The sequence below is a fragment of the Crocuta crocuta genome, unplaced genomic scaffold, assembly GCF_008692635.1.
Source record: "Crocuta crocuta isolate KB4526 unplaced genomic scaffold, BGI_CrCroc_1.0 scaffold187, whole genome shotgun sequence".
Lineage (NCBI taxonomy): Eukaryota > Metazoa > Chordata > Mammalia > Carnivora > Hyaenidae > Crocuta > Crocuta crocuta.
In genome coordinates, this window is record NW_027532196.1 from 2,090,643 (window position 1) to 2,106,042 (window position 15,400).

The following is a 15,400-nucleotide window of genomic DNA, read 5'->3' on the forward strand; positions in this document are numbered from 1 at the left end:
TGAGGGTCAGAGGGGAGTGAGAGAATCCTAAGTAGGCTCCATGCTGAATGTGGAGCCCAACGTGGTGCTCCATCCCATGACCTTGGGATTGTGACCTGAGCTGAAATCAAGAGTTGGACACTCAACTGACCGAGCCACCCTTATTTGGCTGACTTTTATTATTTTATTTTTGGTGGTTCATTTCTCATATATTTTGTGAAAAATAATTTTTTTTTTAAAACTAAGGGCTCATGTTAATTGGAACCTGGGAATTTTCTTAGGTCTGGTAAGTTAAGGTGTGTTTTTCCAGAGACTGTGCATTGGTGTTTGATGAGTTTTTGAAGCACTGCAACATCAAGATCGTGTGTGCGTGCGTGTGTGTTTTCAGACTACACAGATAATATGAATTCTCCTCTAAACTTGTCAGTGTATTGTTTGGTCATGAATTTTCTAGTGAGACTTTTCCCCCTTTACATACGTAGCCACAGCTGAGACTTGCAAGTTTCCTGTTTCTTTGTGTATAATGGCCTTTTCTCATTTTCCCTTTCACTGTGCATATTACTCTTTGAGATTCCTTACTTTTTTTTTTGGTCAGAAATCCTGAGATGTTTTCTCATGCTGCATTGTCCCCAGATTTCATCTCGTCATTTATGCACAGAGACCTTCAAAACCAAAGTTGGTAGTAGCATGCATTAGCTGATACCACTGGGTACCATCTACCTTCAGGACTCTTCTTGTCTTTCTGTATTTGACCTTTTTCGTAAGGGTTTAACCACTTTCTAAGGTTATTTCTTTTATTCTCCTACCATTTCAGTGTACATTGGAAAACATTTAAAACACTTTATTCACCATTCTTAAGGATTTTATTCTGAGAAGGCTCTTCAGGATATCTCATTACCCCATTGCCCTAATGTTTCTGAAATGTTATTTTTAATGTTTCTTTTATAGGATTCAGTTTAGCTGCATTTAAAAGAAACAAGAGGAAACTAGAGCTGGCAGAAAGGGTGGAAACAGATTTCATTCAACTAAAGAAAAGAAGACAATCAAGTGAAAAGGTCAGGAGCTCTTTGAAACATTAATCATTAATGTATCATAATGGTATCTATAATCTGCATTTAGACATATAAGCTTTAGAATAGTACTTTTCAGTAGAAATACAATACATGCCACATATATACTTTTTTTTTTAAAGTTTTTTTTTTTAATAAATATTTTTATTTATTTCTAGGAGAGAGNAGTGAAAAAATTAGTAAGCTGTTGAACTTTCTTTTTTCTTCTTCAAAACCAGTGCATATTTTATATGGACAGCACATCTCAATTATGACACTAAGTTTTGAAATATTTGGTTTGTATTTATATTTCATAACATTAACAGTTGAAAAAGTAGGTTTACATAACAGTTATTCCAAACATACTAAAACTTTACAATAGTTGAATTGAATATATTTTAAAATTAAAATTAAATAACATTTAATAAAATTAAAAATTCAGTTTCCCATATGCCCTTGTCACATTTTAAGTGCTCAGTAGCTCCATGTGGCCATGACCACTGTTTTAGTTCTTGCAGCTCTAAATAGTGATTCTTAACGTGGCTGTTTAGTGGGTAGAGTGTCTTTTAAGGAAATACATATATTGGATTCATGTAGATTTCTTACATTCTAATTACATGTTTCTTTTTTTTATTCTTTTACATTCTTTTTTTGCATTTGATGCGTTAGTGTGCCATCATGAGTCCATGTGTTGCATTTCTTAGGTGTTTTGAGAAGTAGGAAGCCATTGAAACCACAACATTCTTGCTCATCCTGTGGCTTGGGGGTCTGTTAACACACAAGTCATGTTGGCTGTCTCACATCACAGTCATTGGGTGTACTTTGACATCTCATTAATGTTCTTTATTGATTATTCCTTCAATATTTGCTCAGATACTGGTTTATGCTTTCTGTCATTGTTTTACATTATTTACTCTATATAAAAGCATAATAAATTATCTTTCATAGTGATATATATTTTCCCAGCATGTAGCCACAAGGAACCAAACATTTTGACCCAACTCTTTTCATATTTCTGCCAGAGAAGAGTAGGAGATTAAGAAGTGAATGAATAAATTAGTAAGTCAATCTTGGTGAAAAGGGATAGTAGTGTGTTTCCATTTCTTGGGTTATCTGAGTGAGCAAACTTAAGACTTTAAAACCTTTGACCTTTTAAAACATTTTGATAAAATGTTCACACAGTGAGCAATTTAATCAGTTTTATAAATGTGCATACTCATGTAACCCATACACCTGTCAAGATGTAGAACATATCTAGTTCTTTTGTACTTCCTTTTGGCCATTCTCTACCTTGTACAGGCAACCACTGCTATGATTTTTCTCACCATAGATGTTTTGTATTGTTCTTGAACTATATATAATTGGAATCATACAAAAGGCACTCTTTTTTGTTTGGTTGCTTTCACAAAGTGTTTTTGAGACACTTATCACTGGCTCATTTTTTAATTTACTAATTAATATTCTGTAGTATGAATGTACTGTAATTTGTTTCTCCATTTTCCTGTTGATGAGCATTTGGTTTCCAGATTTTAGCTGTTCTGAATGAAGCTGCTCTAAACATTCTTATGCAGATTTGTTTTCCTTTTTTTGGACATCAGTGTAGGATTTTTATGCAGACAAGTATCAGTTGAGAATATATTTAGCTGGTTTTATTCAGAAGATTTTTTTTTTTTTGTTCTTCAGAAAATATTTATTAAGTGGTTACTCTTGGTACTGAGCTGCATAGTAAGAAAAACAATGGTAACCAAGGTGGAGGAAATTCATGATATAATGAAACTATATTTTAGTGGATAGAAACAGAAACATCTAAGCATACAGTTAGGTAAGATAGTTACTATGTTTGGTAACTGTTATGAAGGGAACCCCTCCTCCTGTCAAAAAGATGTGATACAGAATAACTTGGATGTGAGAGACATACGAGTCTCAAAGGAAGACTCCTTTAGTTAGAGTGATCAACAGAGACATGTCTGAAGATATAACATTTGAAAAATCAGAAGTCAGTTTTATGAAGAGTTAGTAGAACTCATTCGAGGCAGAATGAACTGCATGTGCAAGGGTCCTGGTGGGGAGTTAGCATTATGGAGGAATGGAGATGAAGGTCATTGTGCCTAAAGCAGAGTGCAAGAGGAGAATGGTATGAAACAAAGCTGGGGAGGTAGCTAGGTACTGGCTCCCCTAGGATCTGCCTGATCATGGCAGGGACTTACAGTTTTATTTCGTGAATAATGAGTAAACATTGAAGAGTTAAAAGCAGAGAAGCCATGCTGTCTCACTCACATTTTACAAGGTTTTCTTATAAGATAATAGAATAGAAGTGAAGAGACTAGGAAGTTATTATAATTGGGAGATGTTGACAATGTAGACTGTGGGTGATAGGGATTAAATTGGACAGAAGTGAGTATGTCAGGGATATATTTTGAGAGTTCCAAGAAAGACAGGCATTATTGCTGTCTTAGATGTTGCTAAGGAATAGAGAGGAATTGAAAGTTTTAGTTTGAGCAATTTTGCCATTTACTGAGCTGAGGAGGGCTGGAGAAGGATGATAGAGATGGGAAATTGAAATTTGGCCCATATCCCCTTAATGGACTCAAATTAACCTGTACTTTCCATTTTCACCATAAAACGTATTTCCTGATTCCAACAGCACCCTAAATGCCCTACCTAAGGCATTAGCTTAAAACACCCTAAATACCGCCTTTCAGCATACCATGCTCCTCTGCTGGTTTAAGTTGAATTATATGTCACCAGGAGCCTTATTATGCTTGTTTTTATCATAGTAATTACATAATGCATCAAGTCTCCTGTAAACTGATGAATGCTGAGTTTAAAAAGAGAGTTGTAGGTTTGAAAACTAATATTGCTCTTTGAGAACTAACTTGAAAAAATAGAGTTGGTTTATAAAAAATTGCTCTAGAATTAAGTATGGGCAACACAGCTGTAAAAGATTGAGAAAAATCATAAAAATCTTAAAAGCATTCTGCATTCAGAGTACATTGCTAGTGTCTTTATGTTCTTGTTCTATTTTAGATAAAATGAAACTTGAAATCATAGGACAATTCAGTGTATTATAGTTTATGTAAGAAAGATGATATGGAACATTTAGCTGTGGGACTGCATTCAAAGAAAAGGATTTGGTTTTATATAAAAAATTTTAATGAATGAACCTTTGTGTTTTAAATAAAAAGAAAATGTTTAAGTTATGCATACTTTGGCTTTAAATTATCCAGAGAATATTCAACTTTTGAAAACTTTAACCAATCACTCATCATACTGGTTAGGTAGATTTTCAATAGAAATCTTGATATAGTAGAAGGAAAGATTAACTGTGGAGTTGGGTTATATGTGTCTGAAGCTTGTGGACAGATCAGGAGAGAGATTCCCTCTTGGAAATTATTGGTTCAAAAGGAATATAAATACATGTGACTAGATAAGCTCACTAAGAGGTTAGAGAAGATAGAGGTCTGAAAATTGAATCCTGGACCAGTTCAACATCTGCAAGCTGGGAAGAGGAAAACCAAGTAAAGGAGAAAGAAGATACAGGAGGAGAGACAGGTGTATCACTAGGAGAATGTCTAGTTAGCCAAGAGAGGAGCAGTTCAAAGTCCGTTATCACCTGGGTCAAGCGCTGCTGAGAAAAGAGCTAATGGGGATGGAGGACTGGCCCTTGAAGGCTTTGGGCCTCGATAAGGACAGTTTCTGTGACTTATAGGTTCTGGACCACTGTGGCATGGATTGATCAGGGAGAAGGGTGCTTTTGAGAAATTTTACCATGGAGTAGTAAGAGAGAGGTATGAGGTCAAGAGACTGTACCATTTTCAGTTATGGTCTATGAATTCAATGGGTAATTTAATGTACAAAGCCTCAAATTTCTTACCTTTAAATGAAAATAGTGACATTCTCCCCCAGCAGTGCTCTCTGTTCTGAGGAAGAAAAGTGATAATCGATGTTCAAATGCTTTGTGGCTATCATTGACTTAGATACAGTAGTGTTTGCCTTTGTGGCCTTCATTTTTAAAGTCATTTAGCCAAGAAAGGAAGGAAGGAAGGAAGGAAGGAAGGAAGGAAGGAAGGAAGGAAGAGAGAGAAAGGAAGGAAAAGGAAAAGGAAGGAAAGAGAGAGAGAGAGAGAGAAGAAGAAAGGAAGGAGGGAGGGAAGGAAAGAGGGACCACTATTTGTTGTAGCTATTTAATATAACCTGTGAGTAGGGTTATGTACATATAATAAAAAGAGAGTGCTTGGGTAATTTTCCTAATGATATTTTTTGTTACTCAGTGTTGAAGGAAATAAATATTATCTTGAAGAGTATATGGTAGAAAAAGTCAATATTTTAATTCAGAAAATAGACATTTTTGTTGCATTGATATTTCTTGTTTTTCTTTAAAAATGTAATTGATTGTACAGATATTACCACAATACCAATAGAAATAAAAAGTAAAGCAAGAAAAATATTTAATAGCTTCCTATTTCACTAAATTGTAGTGTTTTTATTTTCCTCAATCTTTGATCATTTACATTTTCATTTGACTTAGTTTAAGACAAGAATGGTTAATCTATGGAATGTTTTTGGCGGCAAACAATAGAAAACCTGACTGTGGTTAGGATATGCATGTTTGTCTTCCTGCTCCCTGGCTTTCTGCCATATAATAAAAAGTTTGGAGGTGGTTGGTTGCTGGCATTAGCTTAGGTTTCCAATCATGCTAGAGCCAACATATCTGGGATTCTCTTAGGCCTTTCTCTCATGCTTTTTGCCTTATGGATGTAATATGGCTCCTACAATTTTAGATGTCACATCTGCATTCAAGGTGAGAAGAAGAGAGATGATGGGGGATGGGGAGACTATTGCCAGATGTATCTGTTACTCTTTAAATCTGGGATGCAAGAGATTTCCAGAGTCTCCCTATAGACTTCCCCTTAGTTATTTTTGGAGGAGTAGTAGAGAAGGAGCACAGTTTGGTCACTTGGCGATTCTTGGCTGTAGGAGAACTTAGAAAGTTGAGCGGGTCTTTTATATAGCTTATGGCTTGCTGCTGGACACTGTGTCTTCCCAAACCAAATAGTGGTTTTGTTGTCAAAGGAGGGGGACGAGAGTGGTTATTAGGTAGACAATTTATAGCATATGGCAGAAGGGGAGAACATTTATATCATTTCCTTCCCCACAATTAACATGTCCCTTATTACTATAAACTGATACTGGGTTAAGCAGCTAATCTACACGTAAATCAGATTAAAACCTATTTTGTCTTGACTTTCAGGATATATAGATTTTAATATACAATATTAAAGCATGAAGAGTATAAATTCTGAGTAATTTTCCTTTCTTGGTAATTGGCATCTCTGTTTCACCCTTGTTTATTTTTTATAACTTAGAGGGAATACAGGCTGGAGAGAGAAAAATTTGCTATTTAACTGAAGTATTGTATAATATAAAAATAGTAATTGTTTACTCTCTGTTCTATTCTCCCTCTACTCCCAGTCCTTCCAGATTTTTCTTTTACCCACTTCTTTCCCTTATGGTATATAGACAGTCCATACGTTGCGCACGATAGTGCTAGGCCATAAATATGTGCAAGGTGGAACTGTCCACAGGGGTCTTAATGTCTGACAATTGCACTTGTTCCAATTCCTCTAAACATTTTTGTCAACACATTAAAAGCTCTTTTACTGTTGGTTATAAATGTATAGAGAAATGATTAAAGGTAAGTAAAACTAATATTTAGTATACTAATTTGAAACATTAGAGGCATTAATTAGAGTGTTTTTATTTCTGTGTTGAAACAAATCATATCAAGAGGAGTTTGAATGGTACTTGCCTTCTTGTCATGTAATTTATAATATGGGATGAGCATCTTTTTACGTCATGGTGAATTGTCAAACTCCTTTTTAGTTTTGGATCAGCTTTTAACATTTTATCTTTTGCTCTTTCCATGTTGCAAAATACCTCCCAGAGTTTGTTTCCTTCCTGGTCCCTCCCTATCTCCCTCTCTCCTTTCCTCCTTCCCTACTTTCTCCTTTGGGTTCAGTTTATTTCTTTACTTATTGACGTATAATTGACATACAATATTATAGTAGTTTCAGGTTGTACAGCATAGCGATTTGGCAATTTTATACATTACTCAGTGTTTACCATGATAAGTGTAGTCATTGTCATCATAGGACATTATTACATTATTATTGATTATATTCCCTATGCTGTGTTTTTCATTTCTGTGGCTTATTTATTTTATAACAGAGTTTGTACATCTTAATCTCTTTTTATCTATTTTGCCCCTTCCTTCTGGCAACTATCAGTTTATTCTCTGTATTTATGTCTCTGTTTCTGTTTTTCTTGTTTGTTTGTTCCTTTGTTTTGGTTTTTATATTCCACATAGAAGTGAGGTAATATGTATTTGTCTTTCTCTTAGAGTCTTTAAAAATTTTTTTTAAATGTTTTATTCCTGAGAGAGAGATAGAGAGAGAGAGAGAGAGACAGTGTAAGTAGGGGAGGGTCAGAGAGAGAGGGAGATACAGAATCTGAAACAGGATCCAGGCTCTGAGCTGGCTGTCAGCACAGAGCCTGACACGGGGCTCGAACCCACGAACTAAGAGATCATGACCTGAGCTGAAGTCGGAAGCTTAACCGACTGAGCCACCCAGGCGCCCCTCTTAGAATCTCTTTAATGTCAAGTTTGTTTTTTGCTGGTGTCACTTCATCTAGAACGTCTTTGTCCATTTTATCATAACCACATTCCTTATTTATGTTGATAAATTTGTCTTCACTAAGTTCCTCTGACTGTAGAATGAGGAGTCTCTTGAGTGTATCAGTGTCAGACATACCCACTATCAGCCATTTCTTCTATAACTTCATTTATTTTTGGTTAGAATTTTACTTATAGCATTATCACCTCATTTCTTTGCCTTGCTTTCATCTTTGCTGGTCAGTTCCTTCTTTTGGTGACAATTTTTTTGGTAAAATGTCATATTAATTTATCACTAGGAGACAAGGAGGCATCACGGCTACACACTTTGCTGTCTGTGCACAGGGATCCATCACTTACAAACTTTGAAGGAAGTGTATGATTGATTACTGATCATGATGAGCCTCTATTGTTTACATAGTGATCTATGAACTGAAGAACTAACAGTGAACTATTCATAGTTAATATGCCATGGTAACTGAAATTTGAACCATGTTGTTGAGTGACTGGTACAATTTAAACTATGGTAAATGAAACTGGTAGTAGGCAAAGTGAGGACTGTGTTTCTGTAAAGGAACCTGAACTGTTTGTTGTGTGGAGTTTCCTTCAGTATGAGTTTTGCTAATCACATATTCACGGTGCTTTTCTGTCCTTTCTGATTCCTGCATATTGTCATCTAGATCTCCCCTGTCATGAAGTCTCATTGTTAGACTATGTATCAGTAATCCTTGTGGTATGTGTGATGAAGTGATGACATGTTTTAAATTCATTTTTTGCTTTGTTTTGATACAAAAAGAAAAAAAGGTAGTTAGCAATAATCTTTATCATGTTTGAGAAAGAAGGCCTTTCTTTTGGAATGAAGTGGTTAGCTCATTAGTCAATGGCTATAATTGGCTAATACCACAGGACTGATTGAGTTGCTACAAAGAGGAGATGCTCACACTGGAAAACAAACAGACTCAATGTACACCATAATCTAGATTTCATAAATATCAGTTTCAAACAGTTAGCCCTGGATATTACTAGAAGGGACTCTTTTATTCTTAGAGTATTAAAAGAAGTTGGGGGTATTGTTTGATCTCAATATATTTGATGTTTCAAGCCTTTTTTTCCCTTCATTTTTCACAAGCATATTGTTGGAATAGTTTCCATGTCTTTTTCTTTAATAACAGATTTTACAGTTGAATGTACATAGAATTCTTTGCCTCCTCCCGCCACTTTTACAAAGTAATTTGAATTTTCGATTAATTTCATTGGTTTTTAGGTAAAGCAGTGCTTGCATAGGGTAGTGAAATTAAAGATAATCAGACCCATTCCATTTTGTGAATATTTTTCATTCTCTGATTTCTAACAACAAGTTGAGAAAAATTTGCAATGCTTTATACAATGTTGTGTGTTCAAAACCACTCTAAAGAGATGCTACAACTTTTAATTTTGTGTTCTATAGCCACCACATAGGGACATCAAATTGGCCACATGTTTCAGAAAGGAAATGTTGGGCCTTGCTTTGTGCGCTTCATATAAATATATTCTATTCTTTTGAAGTATATTGTGGGTAACATTTTTCTCTTTTATCCACCATCTTGAAATTATTATGTAAACGCTTAACTGTATCATACTAAATCACTGTATTTTTTGGGTGAGAGGTAGGTTAAGATCAAAGAAAATAAATGCACAAAAAACAACATGTTTTCCTCAGATTGTTCTATTTGTACTTGTGTCCATGTCCATGTATAATGTGTTCAGGGAAAGGAGTAATTAGCCTTTTATAGAAATTTACTTGATCTGGAGTTTTGTTGTGTTTCTTAAGAAGATGGTTAATGCATAGATAAGAGTAAACAGAAGAAACTTCTTTGAATTCTCTTTACATAAAGAAATATATTTATATGTTGAAGCTTTTTATAAAATTGAAAATTCATTCTGTGTGATTACTTCAGTTTGAAATTATTACTTTGAGTTGTGATGTATTAAAAATTACATTTGCATCACCTACGACTATCTCAATTATGTATAAGCTTATAGAATTTACATGTAAATCAGATATATCAATAACAATTAACTGTACTACATTTAATTAGATTACCACTACCTCATAAATTTATGTAGTTTATAGAGCTTGGTTATCACCATTCTTTTGCAATATAACTTGATAGGAAATCTTTAAATGTATGTGGTTTGTTGTACTTTATATCAGTTAATCAGTTGTTTACATTCAGAACCTTCAATCCTTGGTAGCTGGACAATTGCAGTATTTTTTTTTTTCCCCTGTGTCAGGAAAAGTTTCTTAGTTCTGATATAAAAGTTCAATAGCTAGTAGGTTGGGTTTCTTCTCAAGTCTACCTTGAATTCATGCCAAGGTATGCCTTAAATCTATACTGAGTCTTAAAATTGTGAGATAAGGTTGAGGCAAGACGACATTGTCAACAAATCTTAACTGCTCTTTTTATTTTGTAATGAAAGTAACCTGTGGTTTTCCAGGGGCCCTTGTAAATTGGCATCAGATATTGTCAGCCTTGTAAATCCTCCCTCAATTTTTAATATTCAACAGTTCTGTAGAATCTCCCTTAAATTTTAGTGTTTAATAGAATTAATAGAATTAGTGGTGAGAAAAAAGAGCATTCCTTCATTATCACTGGAATAGTCCCAGCTGATCTTGTATATAATGTAGTAATCACCATATTGTAGCTTTCCTAGCAGGAAATACCTTCAGTGAATGGAATTTCACTGGGGCTACAGACAGAAGTTTTCCTATCTGGGAACTGACTCAGACCATGGTGTTAAGAGCATCTGATTCTAAGTCAGATCTTTTAAATATGTCCTCATATGATATCACGAGGCACTAATGACCTGGGTTGACCCATTACAGACAGTAATGCTGATATGTGTACAGCTAGTAAGACCAGCAGAATGAACCAATATGTGAAAAGACAACTGTATGCATACACGTGTTCACAAACACGGAGCAAAGGTGTTTTAGGGTCAGAAGATAAGAACCAGTGCTTAATTAGGTTGAAGGAAAACCATCTGAGTTTTTAAAGGCTTGATTGAGCTACTTTGCTAATCAGAAACCCTTCTCTAATCTTGTGATCTGTCAGAAGATTTTGATGAATAGGTAGTTGCCGGGAACTATTTAGAATTCAGGAGGCTGGGATTACTTGAATGGAGGGAGAAGGGTAGGCTGAGAGATGGGGCATAGTGGATCATGAGTTCTAATTTAGTCCTGCCATTGACTTGTCCAGACTCTCTAAGACTTTAGTTTTCTCATCAGTAAAGTCAGCATGCTGGACCAGGTGATTACCATGGTTCTTTCCAGCTTGATAGTTCTCTGATCCTTTTTCAGTAGCAATGTGGAGTTTGTCCAAACCCCCTTCCTGGATCCTCTCATTTAAGAGATCCTTTTTTCTAGTGTATTCTAAACCTGGCAAATGATTAGATTCAACTGGGGAGTTTTACAACTATAGGTTCTTAGGCTGTGCTCTTAATATACTGAATCAAAATCTGCAGGAATGGATAAGTTATTGGGCCACATTTTGAGAATTGTTACTTTATTCTTAATATGTCACAGTGGGTCTAGAAAAGCACCTGAGTAGTAATAATTGTTTAAATAAACACAGATCATTCTAGGGGAGATAGGAATTATATAATTGCATTTGGTTAATAACCTCATGTGCACTGTTACTCATTTGGCTTTCCTCCAGGTGGACTAGAACTCCTTTCTTCCTTTTCTGTGCTTCAGAGTTTGTCTCCAGGTCATTATCATTCTCCATAGGCATTTATTTTAGTTACCATGGTTTCTCAACTTCAGCATATAATAAGTGCTCAAGAAACATTTGTTTAAGAAATACATGCATTGTTTTTTGTTTTTGCATTTTTCATCCTTGATGGTTAGACATTAGCAGTATTTGCATAACTGGCTTCCCGGCTTTTAGTCTTACTTAGTTCCTCCTTAATCCTGTATATTATTCCAGGATATATTTCTTTAAAAATACCTGCATTGTTTTTGTTGCTTGGGGAGGAACTTTAATAGAATCTTTACCCTCTGTAGGTTAAAACAGAACTTTTTAGTCTAACTTTACAAGTCCTCTTGAAACTTGGACCCAACCTAATGTTCTGTTATTTTTCTTCTGGAATAATCTTTTTCTCTTGCCAAATATATTTGATTTTCTATGAATTTGCTGAAAGTTCTCACTTCTGTGTTTTTGCTTATGTCTCTTTTTTTTTTTCATGGGATAAATAGTAATTAATAATGGAATACCAGCCACTTCTGCCTACTGAAATTCTTCTGGTCCAAGTCCTCTCCTCCTTTAACAACTGGCTGAAATGCCACTCAGATGAGAACAAATTTCTTTCTTTTACTAGTGCATATAATGGTCATTCAATAAATGCTTGTTGAATTAAACTGTCTAAACCTTTGACATTTTGAGATTGGTGTGTACAGTTATTTTATATTATTTGTGTCAGCTCGTGGAGCCATGAGCATTTTGATTTTTCATCTTTATGTCACAGTGCCTGCAAACAGTACTTTTACTCAGTTAACATTACTAACTTAAACATCTACAAAAGATGATTCTAATTTTGAGAGATAAAAGCATATAATGTTACTTCCTGAAATTGTAGGTTTTATCATTTTTCATGATAAGTTTGAATCTATTATTTAAGTGCTTCAAACAATACATTAGTCTAAAACAAAGCTTCTCTATTAAGAATAAACTTGTTTCTTGGGGTGTAATGAAAGAAGAGAGGATATTTGAAATATTACTGATAATATCACTGTACTTCTTCAATATTGTAGAGATGTGAAGATACTATATAAGTAAGTGAGGGAAATGATTGTGGGGAAATAATATTTTAGAAACAGCTCCCAGTCTCAGCAACCATTCCAAAGAGGTGAGTCAGAAGTGCCCACAAGAGGGCGTGCCCATCTAGAGAAAACTTGACCATGTCTCCTGTTATACAGGTAAAAATGTCTGTTTTACAAATGCACTTCTAGATCATGTCTTATTTTTCTTTTTTCAAGGAAAAAGAATGGACTCTCATCACTACAAGAATTTCTACCCATTTTATAGCACCTGTTATTTTGGTTGTGATTTTCCAGGAAGGACAGATGACAGAATGGAAATGGGGATTGCCTTGCAAGCTAAATTAATGAAGCTGTTATTGTGCCTTTGTATGTGTGTGTGTTGAGCATTTTCATTTTGCAAGCATGGCCAAAATGAGCATGGTCAATTTGGGTCATTTGCTGAAGGGATAGACAGTGCACTGTTTTCATTTATCCATTGATTTGTGCAGCCTGAGGTTATGTGGAGCTCACCAGCAAGTTACCTTGAGGAGAACACAGGCTTTGAGTGATGTTTCCACCAGAGGTCATGGCTTCATGGGATCCTGTTTTTCTTTCCAGTTCCTATTTTACCTTTGACTTCAACATTATCACCAGCAAACATTTATTGAGCCCTCTTTTATGCATGTTTTTATATAGGTTTTAGGGAGTAAATAGAGCATATAGTATCTAGGCCCTGACCACTATATTTAGTCCAGGGGAATTAAAAGAGAAATCACACTGTGTATTATGTGCTGGAAGAATGAAGCCATTGGTGAGAGCTATGGGAATTAGTAGGATGGAGAAATGACTCTAAGCTCGCTAAGTAGGTTTTATGGAAGAGGTAGAATTAAGTTGGGTCTTGGATAAAGGGTAGGGCTTAGATATCTAGGTGGAGAGAAAGAGAAAGACTTAGGTTTAGAAGCCTGTAAGTGGATATGCTTGGTTGCACGAGAGTTTCTGCAGGATAGTGGTTTAAAATACAAATGCTTCTGGGGGCCAGCCAGGTAGCCTACATGTGTGAGGCAGTCTAGACAGGTGAAACAGTTGGTGATACATGTTCCATTTTAAGGTATTCAAAAAACAGAATGTCTAACATCAAAATTATACTTTGCTGTTGAAAGCAAACTCTGGTTTTGGCAGTTTGTAATCCCTGGTGAGGGCATGACATTTGATCAGATTCAACTGTGCACAAAATTGAGCAAAGGAAAACAGGCCATGGAGGAATTAAGTCCATTGCCAGAATATTCTCTGAATATTTGTCTACTTTTTTTTTAAACATTTGTCTATTTTTATTTGTATTAATTACACTTAAGAGCAAATGAAAATATTTTGAAATATGTATGAATGGGACCTATCCTGGTGACTATTTGTTATTAAACACAGGCTTTTGAGTGTTGGGAGTCTGAAGATATCCTTGAGGTTGATTTTAATGGCATTAGAATTTCGAGGATATAGTACTATCATAATTGGTTTAGGTTGTATTTTATATCCTAGAATATACTTAGTTCCTTTCCTACTCTGCGATTCTTTGATTCCTTCCTACTTTCTAATAAAATTTTAAGCTATTGAGGAATAAAAGGAGAAAAAGTATGTGGGTACTTTTTTTTCCTTTTTGTTTTTTAAATATCTTTATATCTTAATATATTGTCTTTCATAGTTGGGTATTTTTGTGTTTAATAATTATATTTTGGTGGGTGTACTCATATGATCAAATAGATATTGCTATGCTTTTAAGTCTCATAACAAATAAAGTAATTTATTACTTTGTTATTAAAGTCAGTGTCAAATATTCAAACTGGAGAGGGTTGAATTTAAATCCAGGTTAAATGACCCATCCCAATTGTCATGGTGTTTCATTGGCAGGAATAGAGTCCAGATTGTCCAAGCTACCTTCTAGTCCTTTATCTGTTATTCCCTACTGCTTTAAGACTCAGTTCAAAGGCCAGTGGAGCTCTGGTATTTAAAAGAAAAAGTGTAATTTTATCCAGAGAAGGTAAATGTATGCCCTGAAATGAAAGAAAGACCAGAGGTCCAGACCACGGCCAGGTGTTCCTGGAAAGAGCCAAATTGGACAACTAAATTGAAAAAGGTTGCCTGCTCTTATTAAAGAGACTTTGTTGCTGTCTATTTAATTAGCAAGGTCTTAGTTCATTTATTTGGGTGGTTTTTAATCTGGCCAGGTAATGAAATTCATAGCCTATTAGTGAGTATGCTGGTAGCATGTTGTGCTATCTCTGTCACTCAAGTACTATGATATACGTGCCTATGTGAAGTAAAACTGCTAAATAGTCTTGATTCCCTCCTCCCTTGAACATGTTTCTCAGGTGGTGATGACTGAGTTTAAATAGTCTCCAGTGGAAAAACAAAGTTAATGCTAAAGTATATTATATGTATTACTTCCGTACAGTTTTTAGGAAAGCAATTTGGAATTAAAGAAAGTGAACAGGTTTGTTAAAAATGAGAAGAGTGTGATCTGGTGCCAGATGACCCCAAAAGATAGGAGGGCAGTAAAGATGTGTTATCAAAAGAAAAACATTGAATGGGAGAATGTGATCAATATCAAGACATATAATTTCTTTATAGATTAGGTGAAGCTTAATGTGTGATGGTAAGAGTCTTAGAAGTTTGTTTTGAACAGTAGCCCAAGAGGGCATGGAAAACCTCCTGAAACAAAGATCACTCCCACATTGTAAAAAATGAGTCTGGACTTTAGTGTGGTTATTATGAGGACCAGCCAAAGATTTCATACTTTTGGGAAAGAACCTATTCAGAATGTGCAAAAGCATTACATTTAGGGAAGATATATGTATGAAATAATCAGAAATATGTGAGGTAATAGGAAAACTGCTTTAGATAGGCTGAGTTTGGATCATGCAGATA

At 35.1% G+C, this 15,400-nt stretch overlaps 1 protein-coding gene across 6 annotated transcripts in view; it reads left to right on the plus strand.

Moving 5' to 3' along the window:
* TASP1 (taspase 1) overlaps window positions 1-15,400 on the plus strand; it is a 273,452-nt gene that overhangs the window by 80,040 nt on the left and 178,012 nt on the right. For all 6 annotated transcript variants that reach the window (XR_013338382.1, XM_077777537.1, XM_077777538.1 and 3 more), the window contains one exon: window positions 928-1,034. Coding sequence is in view for 5 of the 6 variants with exons in the window: in XM_077777537.1 (XP_077633663.1) it covers window positions 928-1,034 (107 nt within the window). In the remaining variant the exon portion in view is untranslated. The remainder of the gene's footprint in view (window positions 1-927; window positions 1,035-15,400) is intronic.